Source organism: Monomorium pharaonis, chromosome 2 (assembly GCF_013373865.1).
Source record: "Monomorium pharaonis isolate MP-MQ-018 chromosome 2, ASM1337386v2, whole genome shotgun sequence".
NCBI classification, from domain to species: domain Eukaryota; kingdom Metazoa; phylum Arthropoda; class Insecta; order Hymenoptera; family Formicidae; genus Monomorium; species Monomorium pharaonis.
In genome coordinates, this window is record NC_050468.1 from 29,219,055 (window position 1) to 29,237,209 (window position 18,155).

General features: G+C 36.7%; 2 protein-coding genes across 3 annotated transcripts; both read right to left on the minus strand.

Annotated features, from left to right (window-relative positions):
• Window positions 1-187: 187 nt before the first annotated feature.
• On the minus strand, window positions 188-3,037 carry LOC105837005 (probable DNA replication complex GINS protein PSF2). The gene is made up of 4 exons (XM_012681450.3): window positions 2,280-3,037; window positions 1,189-1,297; window positions 965-1,126; window positions 188-368 (listed from the first exon to the last, which is right to left on the minus strand). The coding sequence occupies exons 1-4, from the start codon at window positions 2,522-2,524 to the stop codon at window positions 309-311; spliced, it is 576 nt and encodes a 191-aa protein (XP_012536904.1). The 5' UTR covers window positions 2,525-3,037; the 3' UTR covers window positions 188-308.
• Window positions 3,038-3,803: 766 nt separating this feature from the next.
• Window positions 3,804-17,473, minus strand: LOC105837027 (adenosine receptor A2b). Of its 2 annotated transcripts, none has more exons than XM_012681489.3 (5): window positions 15,777-17,473; window positions 12,951-13,765; window positions 8,456-8,667; window positions 7,803-8,330; window positions 3,804-6,256 (listed from the first exon to the last, which is right to left on the minus strand). In XM_012681489.3, the coding sequence occupies exons 2-5, from the start codon at window positions 13,399-13,401 to the stop codon at window positions 5,816-5,818; spliced, it is 1,632 nt and encodes a 543-aa protein (XP_012536943.1). In that variant the 5' UTR covers window positions 13,402-13,765; window positions 15,777-17,473; the 3' UTR covers window positions 3,804-5,815. The 2 variants fall into 2 exon arrangements, with proteins under 2 accessions (XP_012536943.1, XP_012536942.1); XM_012681488.3 differs by having other exon boundaries at window positions 7,803-8,336.
• Between the last annotated feature and the right edge of the window lie 682 nt (window positions 17,474-18,155).

The following is an 18,155-nucleotide window of genomic DNA, read 5'->3' on the forward strand; positions in this document are numbered from 1 at the left end:
ATTTCTTGTTTTGTATAATTATAAATATTTAAATATTCACATAAAAAGTACCGACATGTAAATATTTAGACGTTTCACATTAAAATCATTCCTTACATTTTCTCCTATCTGTTGCCGAATAGCTTGTATATCTTTAAAGAATTATACATAATAAAATACGGAAATATTCGAATGTGAAAATAGATAATATTAGATGAAAAGTTCTTGATTTATGTGTATTGTATAATAATTAAATTATAAAAATATTCCTATTTTTCTATTAACTTATATTACAATAGCAATAATATAAATAATTTAATAAATTTTCCTTACAAACTGCTATATCCACTGCTGCTATTCTGAGAACTTCGTTCTCCCGTATGTCTTGCCTGTAAAAACCAAAAGCAAAATTATATATATAATAATTATTGAAATATGACAAAAATTATAGCAATATATTCAAAATAATAGAAAAATGGATCGTATTTTCAAAATATTCAAGGGAAGTTAAAAACAAAAACAAGCAAAGAAAGATATTTCTTAAATAAATCAGTGGTATTAAAGTTTAGGATTTAAGAAAATACATCTTTGCTCGTTTTTGTTCTTTAACTTATCTGAAATATTATAACAATAATAATAAGCAGTGATAATAAAGCTGATAAAGAATGTTTGCATCACGTTGTTTATTTGCTACAACATAACTTAAAAAACAAAGTTTCCCAGTTTAAATATTTTAAGTCTTAAAATATTTCAAATTTTTTATAATATAATTTTTAAGTGCAAATTTGGCGTAACAATTTGGTTTACTGATTGTAGAAGAATAAAAATATTAGTTCTTTGCTCAGTGTATTCAATTCTGAAATTCTCATATTATAATTCACTCTTTTTTAGGCAACTCAAAAATTATAATTTTTGAACTGTTATTTTTATAGTGGATGATACTTATAAGGAAAATAAACACATCAATATAAAAACCCATACTTACAGATTGTATCCGCAACATTTGATCTAATGCGTGTGGTAACAGTGGACGTATACCATTAATCTCCATCGCAGTGAGATGATCCAGTCTCGCGTGCATCCCCTCGCTCTTCACAAAAGCATCCACGGACGTGCGCAATTTGGACATTCTTATATCCCATATATCCTACAATACAAATTTTATCCTTTATACAAGCATGTCTCCTATCACATCTAAGATTCACATACCTTCACAGCAATCCTTATTCCATCAGTGTCAGGAATATCATCATTTGCAGCGTTCAGCAAAATCTGACTCTCGTCCATGTAGTGACTGCTTGGCATTTCCGTGAACAATCTGTTACATTAGAATTTTCATAAATATAGGCATTTCCAAATGTATCAAATTACTATAAAACTTGATTAAATGTATATGCGTCAAATTATGAAACAAATTATACTGAAAAAAGGTTTAGTTTATATATATTACAAATTTACTACTATTAAATAGAATATTTTAGAGAAAACATAATTGGAAGTAACTCTTGTTTCTTTAATATTATTTTGTATCATTTTAATATTCTTTTTTTAGACTTAAATAAAAATAGATAAAATTATTAGTACATTAATTCTAACCAACTGTAATATGTTAAACATATCAATGAGTTGTAAATCACCTAATCTACATCAGATCTTAGTGATGGATATAATTCTTTTATTAAATTTAATTTTCTTAGCTTCAGGCACACTTTATTTTAAACCACATCGACAGGATTCGTCAGACTTAAGACACAGTTACTAAGCTAAATTTTGATACCTGAGAGAATCTTAAAATCTCTCCTTCCCACCTTCCCTAAAAAGATAAAATAAAATTAATAATTAATTATAATTTTATTTAAATATATCTTTCAGGATCGATTGTTTCAACTTCTTGGTAAACTTAAAGTAGTAAATAAGAAGTTGGAACAACTGGCCCTATATCTGATTAACAATCTTTGTTAATAACAAGCCAGTAAATTTTTCAATTTGAACACAACTTTGCTTTTAATGGAAATGTATCATTGACAAGAGTTTTCACCTCCAATCGAGTTTTCTCTAAAAAAGTAATAATACTTGGTAAATTTCTTATTTTTTAATTTTATTTCACTTTTACCAAGAATAAAATAAAGTAGCCCGTGCCATGGTAAAATGGTCTGTGCCTAATTAATTTCATGACTATACAATTAAGCACAGAACATGTAATCAAGGTTACACACAGATTAGTAAGAATAGATGGATAGAAAAACAAAAGATCAAAAATATTAAACGATAAAGAATGACAAACCGGAAAGGACACGTACTTGGATAATTTCTCCATCTCTTTCCTCTCGTTCAGGCTCTCGACGTCCATCCATTCTTGGCGGACGATACGACACTTCTGCTTCTGCTTCAGGCACACGGCGAGCCAGATTGGCACCTTGACGGGCAGCCCGGCGCGAAACGGACCCACCGAACCCGAGATCAGGTAGATCACATCACAGCTGAAGTTCGGCACTATGCTGACCAGCTGTTTCTCACCGAGGAACTCGACCTCGCTCGGATCCATGCTTCCTTTTAAGTGTTAAATCGATTTTCTGTTCCTCGCGTATCTACAGTGCCATGTCTCGACACTTCTCGACGCATTCTAAGCGATCCCGACTCGGCCAAACTTCTTCTTCTTCTTCTTTTGCCCTTTGGATTACTGTCCCTCCAGGGACAAAGTACCACGCTTTCTGAGTTTTGAGTCTGCAGCCGGCCACTTGTGACTTGTGACACACCGTTCGCAAACGTGCTCCCCGTGCGATCCGTAACATGACAAGTCGAAAAAGGCGGGAAAACGCGATACAGCGCGTCGCCATGTTTTCCCCGCCACTTGTTGCGTTTCAAATCGCGTGACGCGTGCATTTGTGCATTTTTGCAAAAGTTCGCGGGAGTTTTGCGCTCACATAACTAATAAACACGGTTTTGCAGTAACACCCATTTTGGTAAATAGTTTTTTAAAAAATATTAACGCAAACATTTAAAAATAAAAACTAAAAATAGATAATTAAAATAAAGAATGAAATTAAAACACAAAAATCAATTAAAATAAAAAAGAATTAAAAATTAGTTTTTAAATATAAATAAATACATAAAATATGACAGTATGAATTCAAAAATTAAAAATTTTTATATATATCATATATAAATTAAAAACATATTATAACATAGGACCATAGGATGATATCGATAAAACACGATCAGAAAAGATATTGATTAAAAATAATTACCAAATTTTATATTAAATAATATATAAAAAAATGATAAATCTGATATTTACGAAATAAAAATACGATAGAATTTTCCTTATCTAATTATGTCGAATTTTTTAAACAGTATTGCAATCGTTAATCATATTAATACGTAGTCTGGCATGCAAATTTTAGATTTGTTCCAGCTAAACTAGCTAGAGTTTTCGTATCTTTCATCTAGCTCTGTTTTTTCTTCAACATTTAATCGTACATCTATTTCATTTTTAAGGTAAAAAGTATAATACATTACATATAAACTTACTATTAACCAAATCAGAAAAATCGAAAAAAATATTGTCACATTACAAAAAATAACACAAGTTAAATGTGAAGCTAAATGTTTTAGTAAAATAATTCAAGGGACCACAATGTAGAAAACAATATAAAACATCAAAATATATAAAATGATATTTCAATGCGAATTCGATCTCGAGAAGTTCATCGTTATTTTACATCTGATTTATCCAGTGAGAGCGATTTTCCTTTTTTGTTTTTTCTTATGCCCATGTCAATCAGACACCAATTACAAATATTTTGTCAGGGAATAATACAGTATCATATGCATCAAATTGATCGGAAAGTTTGAAAGGGTATAAATGAAACAATGAAGAATCGAATGCATGTATGGATTATACGCGCGAAGCTTTAATGACATCGATTTCGTTCGTTCAGTACCGCGATACACAGGATGCTTATCGAACGTTAAAAATTTGCTTGCGTTATTACACATATATCCCTTTCAGTCAATTTTATTTTTTTTTTATAGAATAGTCGTCACGATGAGATTTCTAAAATTTAAAAAGTAGAATTCTTGATCAAAATATTCAAGATTTGATAGAATCTAGAATTCTCGATCAAAAATGGTATAATAAATAATTTAATATAGTTTACTCGTACATTTAATATACTATATACTTGCGTCTCTAAAAATAAATAGGTACAGAAGGTAAAAGAAAGAAATGAGAGAAAGAGAGAGAGCGAGCGAGCGAGCGAGCGAGCGAGAGAGAGAGAGAGAGAGAGAGAGAGAGAGAGAGAGAGAGAGAGAGAGAGAGAGAGAGAGAGAGAGAGAAGTGAGTATTAAAATAATCGAGCTTATAACATCAACATTTGTATACAATGTGTATACATATAATTTGTTAATTTAACAATATCTTACGGTTTTTATTAATGATAAACTTGTACTGTCTGTATTAAAAAAAAGACACGTGAAGAGATTTTATACTTTGTCGTGTTGATTAAAAAAAAAATTTTAAGGAATTTTTTTAGGGTGTTTTTCAAATTACTTTTTTGTTTTTTATTTATTGCTTGAAGATTAAACTCTTACTTTTTTATTTTCATAAAAAATATGAATAATAATTAATTAATAATATTTATTTATTTAATGCCAATAAATTATGAACATGTCAAATGAATTTCTATTACTAATTATATATAAAATATAAATATATAGTTGTATAAAATATGATTTACATTTTTTATTATAAATAATTAAAAAAATAGAAAATTAATTCTTAATAAATAAAGGATAAAAATTAATTTAAAAAAATACTTTTCTAAAAAGAAAATTCTTGAAAACTTAAAAAATCAGCGCGACAAAGAAAAGCTCTCTTTAATATATAATACCAAATATACAATTAAAAATTCCTTGAAAATTTTGCAGTCCATTAGAAAATTAATTTATTAATTGTATGTTTTATTTTCTCTTAAAACTCGTATTAGGGTCGATGTTCTGTTAAATCATAGTTTGATGGAGATTGATCGGTGAGTGAAATTTCGTTATTTATCAATTATCATCACTAAAGAGCAGAGTTTCCCGAAACTCTGCTAACTTTATTAACTCTCGATAATGGACTGATAATTATTTGTATCGCAACAATTTTATCGATTAAAATATCACTTTACAGGATTATCAACGTACATACGCGAAACGTGCATACATATCTAGTAAGTATCGCGTATAAAGAGTATGAGAGGAAGAATATGGAAAAAAAATGGCGCACGACGATCGTCTAGTCAGTCTAGTGTCTAGTTTATGCCAAATATATGATATGCAGAGTATTGCACAAGCATCGTGCAAATGTTTCTACGAGAACAACACACAATCGCAACGTACGCTGTTCTACCGTACAACATTAAGTATATTATCCCTTCTCGATACATACTTATCACTCGGCAATCCCGCGCACGATGAGGCATTATCCTCGCCAAGCGTTCGAGTACACATTCTTTTTTTCTTCACGTGTGAGTTTCTTAATTATCTGTACATTATCCTACTTTAATCTAGCTTTTGTTTACAGTACATGATAAAAAAAAAAGAAGAGTCAGACGTATCACGTTTGTCGCTTTGCCTTTTCGTTCGCAGCTTCAAATGGAATATCACTGTTGCTCCATTTTTGTTCATCTGACTTGCATTTATAGAACACGCGTGATGTCAGTTTTTATGGCACGCTCGACGAGCAAATATAAAATAACAAAATCGGCACTCCGAGAGATTTTTTTTTAAGAAATCCAAATTTTCGTCAATTGAAGAAATGCTTCGGCTCTCTACTACATCGTGGTTACTCCTGTCAGCCGCCCGCCACGTCGATCCTATCCCGAGATTCCTCCAGGACCAGGAGACGATCGGGCGAGGCGTGATTCACCACGTCGGCCTCGATCACGAAGATAGACGCGGGCGGCGTTTCCTCGACGCGGTTCTCCTCCGCGGGCAGCAGCGGCGCCAGCGACTTGTACGTTTGCAATTCCATCGAGGAAATTCCACGGTCTTCGGAATTCGCGTCGTCGTCGTCGTTGCGGTCGACGACGTCGCCGTCGCTGGCCAGCACCTCCTTCTCCTCGCGCGTCCGTTTGCTCGCCGTCGTCGTCGGCGCGGAGGAGTTGCCGATTAGAACCGCACTTCCGTCCGCGGTGCCGACGTCCGTCGCGTTCTGACGCGTTTCCTTCTCCCGGATCGACGAGACGCGCCTTTCCGGGTACGCGCCGTCCATCCTTCTGTTCACATCGATCACCTGTGACGACCAGTAGAACGGAGATAAATCCGAATAAGGTGAAAACACACGAAAAAGATCCTGGTGAGATGCATTTATTAGTGATATTGTTTGAAATATTTGGTTTTTGTTTTGAACAAATATAATAATAATAACAAAACATGTGGTAATAATTACAAATTTTGTTATAATTACATTATTTTGTTAGACTTTGGTGAAAAGACTTCATCAAAAACTTTGGTGAACTGGTCTTAACTAAACCTAAAGCAATTATAATAAAATGTCTATAATTATTATCAAACGACTTGTTATTATTATATTTGTTTACAGGAATCAAACATTTTAAACAATATCATTACTAAATGTCTCACAAATTTACCCAAGATTTTTGTTCATTGCAAATCGATTCGAGTCAGATGGAGAAAAAGCCCGTAATAATTTAAGTAGACCTGTTTCCGTTGTTAATATAATAATCTTAATCTTCCGTATCTTAGCCAATTTAGGACAGTCTACAAATTTACTATACTTGGTCTCTTAATAGTGAACGGAAAAAACGATTCTGCTAAAGTGTCTAAAGAATTAGCTAAATGTAGGTCTAAGAATAATTTTTTAGATTATAATTGCGTGGAACGTTCAAATTGGTTGCTATCATGTCAAAACCTTTTGCAGCGTTCCTCATCATCTTGAACGTCTTTCGTAATTATTTTTCTAGTCCAACAAAATTATTTGCACATCTGTATTTAACTAAAGTCGATATTTCAGCAAACATCAGTCTTTCCATTTGTAGTTCTTCCTAAAAATCTATGTATTTGTCTTTAATTCTTTAAACACGCAATTAAGATAAAATCATAGATTATTTTTCACTAAACACAATCTCGAGCAGTACATATTGTTTGGCCAGCCAATATGTGCTGCTTGAGATATAAAGATAAAGTGCAAAGTTAAAATATGAATAATAGATGAAGAAATACTAGTTTTTCAAAAAATAGCAAGTTTGTTCTTGTTAATTTTTATTTATTCTATAAATAAATTAATTAAAAATAAGAGTTTTATTTTTTTAAACAAGATAAATTTCTTCTTTATTCCGCTTTTCTCATACTCAGTTAAATATACCCGATTTCATCATATTGTCAAATTGGCAATAAAACAGCTCAATACCAAATATATATAGCATCTGTGTCCGCGATCAACTTGTGTTTTGCTGGCAAAGTTTGTATCATAATTTGACAGCAAATTGTGGACGAGCAAGGTCTGTGCAATTCAGTTAAAGCCAGATTGCTTTTTGACAGCAATTTGACGTTAAACTATAGTTACACAGACCTTGTTCATTTATTTTTTACGACGATTTGGCAACAAGTCAAACTTTGCTCGATATTTGGCGACTATTTGCTGGCAAGGTTTGTAAAGCACATTTTATTATATTTCTGCTAACAATTTGTCGACATCTTGCATAATAGAATTTGTGTCCGATTTGGCTTACAAACTTTCTACAAAGGATTTGGACATGATTTGCTTTGTTCGGCTATCTGGGATACGAAACTCGTAAGCAGATTAAGTATCAACGCACCTGGCGTAGCAGACTTGGTCTCTGACTCCTCGGCTGATCGAAGCCGCTGAATCGCCTGTGAAGCCTCTGCGAGCCGACGAGGGAACCCCGATCCTGGATCACGCTGATCACGCTGGACTTGACGTCGCTGTGCGGGAAGAGCAGCCGCCAGACGAAGTTCTTGAGGGCGATACGAAAGTCCTTGAGGTGGTAGGCGTAGAGGAGCGGGTTGCCGACCGAGTTAATGTGCGAGAGGATGATGCAGAACTTCATGAAGAAGTCGTCCACCTCGCAATGCGGGCAGAACGCCATCACGCAGTTTATCGTGTACAGCGGAAACCAGCAGACGATGAAGAAGACGACGATGCGGGAGAGATTCTGCGTGGCCTTGACTTCCCGTTTGCGCGCCGCGCCAAGGCAACGCAGCATCGTCCCCGTCGACTGATGGTGATGATTACCTCGGCCCAAACGACCGCCGAGGCGCAGGACACCGAGACGGCGAACGGTACCGCCACCCCCTGAGTCGCTGGAGTCCACCGTGACGATTTGCTGCAACTATAACCGTCGTACCCGTTACACTCTTTAGCTACTTTCCGATATTTCTTCGTCGATCTAACATGAAACTCTCGGAGTCTCCCTCGGAGACTCCCTTCCTTTCTTTCTTATTGACTGACCTGTCTTACGATTACGCGGTATATGTGGGCGTAGAAGGCCGCGATCAGCAGGGCGGGGAAGATGATCGTGGCGAAGTACAGGAACACGAGGTAGTTGTAGTCCATTACGTTCGTGAAGATGCACCTGTGATCGTGCATCTCGCCGGTGTTCCATCCCAGGAGCGGCAGGAAGCCCACCAGAGTGCCCGCGACCCAGCACACGCATATTATACCTGGGGACCGACCGCCTGGTTATTTTTTCTTCGACCAACATCGATCGCTTCCTCATCAACGGATCGACGCGCCGCGTCGTTATCGTCGTCGTCGTCGTCGTCGCGTCGTCGCGGCGACTGATACACGTACGCTCAGTTAATTCGGATAATAACTCCTTCGCGCGCATCCGTTCGTTATATGAATCGGTCATTCATCGCGATTAGCAGCGACTTCTCTTCGGCTATCACGAGGCAATTTATATATATATATATATATTCGTGGATATGGAACGGAAGTACGTTTTCTTATCGATTGATTCGTTATTCGTGGAAGCGGCGCGCTGCTGAGAAAAACGCGTGTCATCGAGTGCAATATGTGGGAACCGGCATTTTGGAATGCTTCAAGGACCTTATGCAGTCTAACCAGTTTTGTATTTACTTATCGCTTGTCTCGAACGACAAACAAACATAACGACGCATAGAGCGGAAAAAACAAAAAAAATAATCAAAACTAGTTTTTAAGACTTTTTAGAAGACTTATGATTATTTTTCTCTAAAAAAGACTCAATATTGATTATTTTTCTCTAATAATACAATTTTTAATACACATACAGAGTACGTAAATTATGTAAAATACAAATTGTATTATAAATAAAAAAATTAATATCGCTAATGATAAAATATAAAATATTAAGAATAAATTAAGGCCAATAAAGCAGCAAATCAGATGGAAAAACATAAAATCATAAGTCTATAATAATTTTTTCACAATATCAATACTCAAACGTTTGACCTACTTGATTGGTTTTCAATGATTCTATTAAATGACATTAAATAAATTAAGTAGAAAATATTAATTAACGTACACATTTTAAATAAGTATAAATAGATATAAATAAACTAAACGATGGATTAAGCGATTACATTGAAAGCATATAAAGTGTACATCAAAGCATGTCAAAATTGTCCAAATGAAGAAAATATAAATATAAAAATATAAATAAATAATTAGTCCATAAAGATGAGATAGAAAGAAAGTAAATAATATTAAAAATATATCAAATATTATCTCTCCTCAATTTAGCCTAACATAGCGATTGTAACGAATTCTGTAGAGAGTTGTACTGAAGACTCGAATTCAAATCCGACTAGAAACTGGTTTTTATTCGATTGCTATTTCTCGAACAGCAACGATACTGTGAATATTATCTTGCCACGAGAATCTTTTTAAATTTTTAAACTTTTTAAACAAGATAAAATATAAAAAATGCATTAGATGTGATTAGATATGACTGAATTATGTATGAAAAATCATTAAAAAATAAGAGCATTCTTAATTTCAAGCATTCAAGATACTTATTGTTAGTGGTTATTTCTGAAAATTTGGAATTAAGAAAATCCTATTTCTAATCAATGATTTGTTTAATACAACAGTTAATATCTCATCTAATAGATTTTTCAAATTTTATTTATAACTTTTTGCGGATAATGTTTGATATATTTTTAATTTTATCAAGCGACGCGATAGCGGTGCGACGCCAAGTACATAAAGAATCGCGCCGCATAACGCAAATGTCACGCCGCTACTAAGCTTTATCTGGAATTTAGCTGTCAAATTCACTTTCAGTTAAAATATCTCGAAAACTAAAATCATAATAAAAAATCTGATGGCAATTTTATTATATAATATTGATGTGAGCTTTCGATTGCGACCAATCCAATAAAAATTGGTACACTCAATTTTCAAGTCTCGAGATCTCTTGCACGAAAAAGCTCATTTAAGTTATTTTCCACAGATTCACATGTACATAAAGCTAATTTGTCGTTCAAGGGGCTTCACAATGTGCCTACATACAATTTTATAAAACCAAAATATATCAAAAATTATTTTGTAATGTAAATGGTGAATATTAGTACGCGATAAAAGTCTAATAAGTTAATAAAAATAAAATTAATATATAACATAAACAAATATATAATATATATATATATAAATGTTAAAAATATTAATAATAAAATATTAAAAATTAATAAAATTACAAGCTTCTGAATATTCAAGCTATAATTACATTTATACATGTATAATATATGTATAATGTATATTTATGTATACTAATAATAACAAATAATATACATGATATATATGTAAATAGATGTCAAAAATATTAATAAAAAATTAATAAAATTACAAGCCTATTTACAAAAAGAAGTGAAATCCCATCAAAAAATCTTAAAAAGGTAAAAAAGATACGCCAAGTACATAAAAGCGTGCTTTCCAAAATTTAAGATCAATACAGTTAGCCAAGTATATTTTTAAAAAGACTTAAAAAAATTTATTAAACATCTATTTAAAAATTGCTTAAACGGGCTTGATGGTTAAATGATTAAAATCAACTAACTTATACTGAAGCAAAAACTTGGCGTGCCCGCCTCATTAAAATGCAATGACCCATCAATTGTTAAATATTAAATAATAATATTAGTTTTGACTATATTTCTTAAATTTTTTCTCCCTGCGCAATGTACTAAATTTTATATTTACAAAGAAAAAATTTATTTGTGGATTTTGTACTTATTATTGAATTTTGTAAATAAAATATATAAATAATCTATTTCTTTTTAAGTCCTCTTAATTCTTTTAAATTTGACTAAATTTCTATAGAAATTTATTATATCAAGCGTGTCATATATTTGAAAGATTAAAAATATAGTTCGAGATAATTAAAGCTCGCCTGATCTTTCTACAATTACTTCGTTTTGTCAAAGAACTTCATAATCAACATAAATTTATCATTAATATCAAACAAATATTGATAAATAATAAAAGATGTGTTTATGGCCGTTATTTATGATTAATTCTTATTTCAAGTTAATATGGCTCTGTAATTGATTTATGACATCTTAAGACAGCACTTGAGACAATTTTAAATATAAGAACCGATTATATGAATGCTGGCTTAAACGTGTCTTTCCCGAAAAAGTATTATATAATATTTGATTTTATTTTTATTTAATACATTTAATACTATTATTACCATTTACAATGCAGCATGTCTAGATATGTTGGAGTATCTTTTTTAAGCTTTTCGAATCAGGAACGATGAGAATTTAGAATCATTCCCTTTTACGACCCACTTCTAGTCTTAAAACTAAGTTACAACTTGTTGATTTCTCCCTTTCAGGTTGTTTTAAAGCGTGTCTCCTTCCAAAACTACTGCGAATCGAATTCATCTTCCTACCGATTGTTTCGAGATGCTTTCTCGTTCGTGCACGATACACAGACCTCAGAGCATCGGAACCGGTCCTTAGGAAAAACACGTGAGGATTTTACGATTATCCTGAGAAGCACGCGATGCAATTTCACACGATTGTTTTACATCCACATTAATTAGTGTATTCGTTCACGCTTAATAAACGCGGCATAACGTCATGCGATATGACTTAGGAACGCGGTACGGCAATCACGGATTATATGCGCGACAATGCCACGTAATTATATTAGCTCGACGTTCGCGTCCTTACGTGCGGGGCACGTGTCCGGAATTGAAACCGGAATATCGCGCGCGAGATAACCATGGGGGTCCTCTCTTATCCCTTTCGTTTGTGGCGTCGTCAACGTTACTTAATAACGCGCCTAAAGACTTCCGAGTTTTCTTTGTGACCGGCCCTTGGCTAAACAAGTCCGCAATTGAGCGGCTAAGTGCCGCGTACGTGTCTAATTCGAGTATAGTAATTTCTATTACTTGAATAGCCCAGGGAGCCCAATACTTGCCAAGTACATATACACGCTTTCGCCTACATCAATAGAAATACGGGAAATCATGTCCAAGTATATCATTGCCTATTACGTGACACCTAGAACGTCGCCTCGACGTCGCTTGGAGCTCTAATCTTAAATCAATTTTTTCTCTTTATATAATATGCATCACAGATGTAACTACGTTCTAACTACATTCTGTAACAAAGTGAGTACATACGAGATTGCCAGAGCTGCGGATTCACTCGATTCGAACCGAATGTTGGCAATTTCAATTATGCCTCGATGCAGGCTTGTTCGGCGAGAAACAGCGACAAAAAGGAGAAAAAAAGGGCAAAATCGTCGTCAGAGATCAATTGGCCTAACTGCGTAATCGCGTAGCGCCGCGATCGGGTTTCCGCCGTTCCTTCCTCGCGGGAGCGGCGATCTTGGATCAACGTGCTCGCTCGGGTCGACCGTCCATTAATCTCGCGATATCAGAGCGCGCGATATCAGATATCAAATTAACGACGACGACGACGACGACGGTCGGCGGCGGCCACCTCACCTATGGCAGTTTTGGTGCGTACGGTGCGCGAGTATCCCATGGGATACAGGATTGCCCAGTAACGATCGACGGACACCGCCACCAGGCAGAAGATACTGATGGTGCAGAGGACCACGAGGACCGAGACGGTGAAGAGGCAGGCGTGGAGATTCGTCGGCAGGCCGATGCTCGCGAGGATCGCGAACGGGATCGCGAACAGCCCGACCAGGAGGTCGGCGGTGGCCAGCGAGACGATGTAGTAGTTGGTGCGCCGGCGTAGCTTCCGCTCCTTGCCGAAGACGATGATCACCAGGCCGTTGCCGAAGACCGCGCAGATCGCTACCAGGATCTCGCAGACGGTGTACGGCAGGTTCAGCTCCGCGTCCACGAAGGACGACGCGTTCGTCGGCCCGGTGTGATTCAGGTAGTCGTACCCCGGCGGATCGGTCACGTTCGACGACGGAAATCCCATCGTGGCGACCGTCGACGAGGGAGGAGCGGCGGCATCAACCCGGGGCTCTTGCCCCGGTCTCTCTATTCGCGCCGTCGGAGACGCGCGATCCTCGTCGTTCTCCTAACGCGATCTCGGGGGCGCATGGCGCTGCGCCGGGGCGCGGGGTCGGGCGGGACGATCGTAAAATCGCGATACCTTCCGGCAAGCGGCGGCACGGTGGTCATCGCTTCTTCAAGAAAGTCCGATAGTGCTCTCTTGTTGGATCCTCCAGCGATTATTAATATCCCGCGGACGATATTTGGCGCACGGCCTGCAGGCTCCCGGACATGGGGAGAGTGCGCGCCACGTGCGCGCTCGTACGTCCGCGTCGAGAGAGAAATGGCTGTGAGAAATTTCGTATTAGATAATAAATTCTCACGCATCTATTTTTACATTCGCAACTACTCTCGCCCGCGTCAACGGGCACGTGGAAATTAGTTCAGTTCATCTGAGGATCTCGCCCGCGAGATATTGGAAACGAAGGTCGACATTTGTCGTCGTGCGCGGGCTTGTGTTCCTCCCCCTTTCCCTCCTCTCCCCCCCCCTCCCCTCCCCCGAGTCATTCCTCACGGCAATAATTATCAGGCTTATCTGTTGAAGAATATCCCAGTTCCCGTTTCTGTACTCTCGAAATTGGATTCGATCCATTGATTTGCAATGCCGTACTTTACAACCGTGATCATCAGAATTCACTGTCAGCGATTTCTGATTAAGGGTCAATCTCTGCAATGCCTAGATGTAGTAGGCTTTAGGATCTTATAGTGAAATACGGTTGATTTATAACTTCGAGATAAAGTTTTATGCTTTTGAATCTTTGTCTTTGGTAACGCACAATAACTGTCTTGTCTTGTCTCAGGTCTTAAAACAGAATCGCTTCTTAGTTTGGGGCTTGAGATACAAGACAGTTATTGTGTGCTACTAAATACAATGAGTCTTAAGTCATAAGACACTGTTTTAAAATTACAAGTCAGCCAGCTTTCTGCTAAAGGCTTTTGAGCTCGTAAGAAATTGCATGACTAATCATAGTCGATTATTCTCACATTCAACTGTGATTGCTCAACTTCTTATAGCTTGCTACACTTATTGAGTAGATTGACATTAAATAGGAGAATACACCGAGAAAAAGGTGTTTGATATTTATGACTATAACTGCATGATAAAATAAACGATTAAGAGCACCATTTTTATAATCATCACTATTATTATGTATTAGTAATAATAACCTTATGTTTTATTATGTTTACTATGTTTATTAGTTCTATGATGACATTTTGTTATAAATTACGATAACTTAAAATATTAATATAGTAAAATATCAAAATATGAATGACAAAAACAAAATTAACTTTTTTGTAATAAATGCAATCACAATTGTATAAATGTAACTATTTTTTAACACTCGCAGCTATTTTTAATATTCGCTTACTATTTCCGTAAGAATAACTAATAACTATAATTGGTATAATTAAAACAATTATAAATGTACGAGAGTAAAATGAGAATTGGTGCAAATTGATAATAATAAATGGTGCCAGTAAAGTCGCATGTGTATGTTTTTCTTTCATTATGTGTCAATAAACGAACAAACAGTGAATATTGCGCAGGTGTCAAATATCTTCCTTAAAAAATCATTATGGATTTTTCTCGCCGATAAGTTTCTTTTAAAAAGATATTTAATAACTGCGCGATATTTACTGTTCTCTATTTTCTCAAAACACAACGCACTACCTGATTCTTACGACAACCGAAAGCAAATCGACAGCTCGAACGGAATGAAATTGATCGTTTGTCTATTGACATATGACAGAATAAAAGCACACATATGCGGCATTACTGATGGCGCCATTTATTGGCACCAATTCGCATCACTTCTCATCCCGCGTATAGTTGGCACCGAAAATGATTATGAATTATAGATCAAATTATGCAACTGTTTTCTTTTCTCTCACAGTCAATGCTCTCTAAATTACAATCGGTGAAAAATCACTGAAATCAGTGAAAATACACTGATTTCAATGATATACTTGTAACTTGTCAATCATTGAAATAAATACACTGATCTTTCAGTGATTCTATACTAATTCTGGAATAAAAACCACTAAAAGTCAGTAGATACTCACTAATTATTACAGTTATGAATATCAATAAAAAATACACTGTTTGCAATTTAGAGAGAATGTATTATCACTAAAAGACAGTGAATACATCATTAATTGGCACAGTTGTAAATATAGCATTGAAATCAATAAGATTCGCTGATTTCGCTGATTTAGAGAATGGATCGTCATCAAGTTTTGCCTCTCGCTAAGAATTATCGAAACACTCCACATTTCAATTTCGTGCATGAAACTTACATTACGTCTTCATCCACGTTCGCACACTTTGTCTTTTCTCCTTACTCGATCCTTCTCAATCTTTTTTTTTTTCAACAACCACTATTTTCAAATCAACTTTTTCGATTTTACGCTCAAAGGATCTCGTTCTTTCGGCTTCCGTATCGAAAGGACGAACGAAGGAAGAAACGATCGATCGGGACCGGTCGCTCACTCACGTCGCGTGATACATTAGAGTCGCGTTTCCCGTCCACGTCGCTCATACGGAGTCCGAATTACGCGTAAAATGATTTCCGCGCGATATCATCTAATGGAAGCTGCGCGTCACGCAAAGTCGACTTCGTCGTTAACTTCATCGACTCGTCGTTATTCGGTGAACGAAGCGAAGGGAAAAAAAAGACACTAGATCGGATGACTTGATATCGAAAGAATTCCGAAAGAATTGATATCGAAATAATAATCGGCGATTCCGCGTGTCGTCGAGAAAGGGCGCGAAGATTCCGGGGCTACCTCGACGAAAAAAAAAAAAGAAAAGCGCGATCGCGGGGCGAGACGGCAGATCGATCGATCGTTGGTCGCGCGGTGCGTCCGTCACGGACAAATATTTATTTCTCTGATTAATTAGCCCGGTGACGTGGGCGTGAAACGGAAAAAGTGGGCGGGCAGGAGGGAGTTTTTTCCTCCGCGGCGCTTCGTACGTCGGGACGCCGCCGGGGAGCCGGTGCACGTGGAGCGAACGCGTCCGCCTTCTCAACCCCGTCGCGTGTGACTGAGGTGCTCGTGCCTCGTGCTCCTCGTGACAGCGGGGCACACAACGGGGAGGAGGAGAAGGAGATGGAGGTGGTATCCTCCGGCCGGTCGTTCCGCGTGCGCTTCTCTTCGCGCGCTCCTCTTCCTTCCGCCTCGCGATCAGCGGCCCGATTATCGACGTTGAATCCGCCGACGGATGCGACGAATGCGCCTCGCGATGCAGCAGAAGCGCGATGGCATCACGCTTCGCCGCCTTCGAAGCACGGCCGTCAATATCCAGCTTATCGCTCGCGCGGGTCCGTCGCGCGCGATGACGGACGTATTCGTGTCACGCGCTCTCCTCCTCCTCGCTTCCTCGCGCGCTTCTTCCCTCCTCGTGCTTCACCACCTTCTCGTAAGAGCCGTCGCGCGCGGTAATTGTTTTCGCTCCTAAACTGCATCCGAGAGCGTCAAGGAGCGCGCGTCGTCGCGCCGGCGGCGGTCCTCCAAGTCGCCGTTCGTACGCTACGCACGAGCGATCCTGCGAGCATCACCGCACGCACACACACCCGGCGACTCAATTAATAATGGTCTAATCGTGCGTTTTGTCGCCTTAACGCGAAGACGGTTATTACGGTTTGGGTAGTCGATGTAATGTAAAATTCCAGGCGGCCGTATCCGGTCCGCGCTAAAACGTGCGCGGCTTTAACGCATACGGGAAAAAGAGTGGGGCGCAATCAGACATCCGTTCATTTACACAGCTATATCTTCGAACGTTGTGTACAGAAAAACTGCCGCGCGCTCCGATAGTTGCACTTCTCCTAATGGAGCGCAATCGGCACAATGTAGCTTGCAAAACACTCCATAATCTGGCGCGGGCTATTATTCTTGCGCGTACGATTGCGGCTTGTGCGGAAGCGCGGCAGTTGTAAAAACAAGGAACATTCATAGAAAAAAAAGAGCATTGTTATTTTGATATCTTTAGTTTCAAAATGAGAATCTTGAAATGAGATTGCGTTGAATCAAAAAATTTACTTGAATATTTGTCTTAAAATTTTATATGGTTTAATCAAGAAAATGATATTCTTATTATTTAAGAATAATTTTTTTGAGTGAAAAGAAAAAAATGTTGGACAGAAAATATCATACGTAAAATATCAAATCGAAGATTATAATTTTTTTAAAGTGAAATTAAATAATTTCTATTATATTATATTATCGAGATAACACAGATGATTACAGTATTAAAATAAGAATATAATATTGTTAAAATTCGAGATTTTCATAGAATCCTCTAAGAAGTTTACATATTGTTGCATATATGTATGTATGTGAAATAATGAACGCGTTCATATAAATATATGTATAAGAGTTAATTTGACATTTCCTTTTTTTGTGTCAACAGAGGTAAAGACTTCTAAAAAGAAGTCAGGCATTTGAAAAAAATAATAAACTTCTATTTGATTATTTGCTTCAGTTTTTCTTATGGTGAACGTCGTCTTGAAATGTTTGGTTTGTAGATGTATATATATTAATTATTGAGAAAAGAAGTAGAAATTAAAAATAAAATGCTACATTTTCCGATTGTCTGAACTATGACGAGTCGTTTTTGTATAAATAACTATGTACATTTTTCATGTACATTTTTCCTCTCCCTCTCTCTCTCTCTCT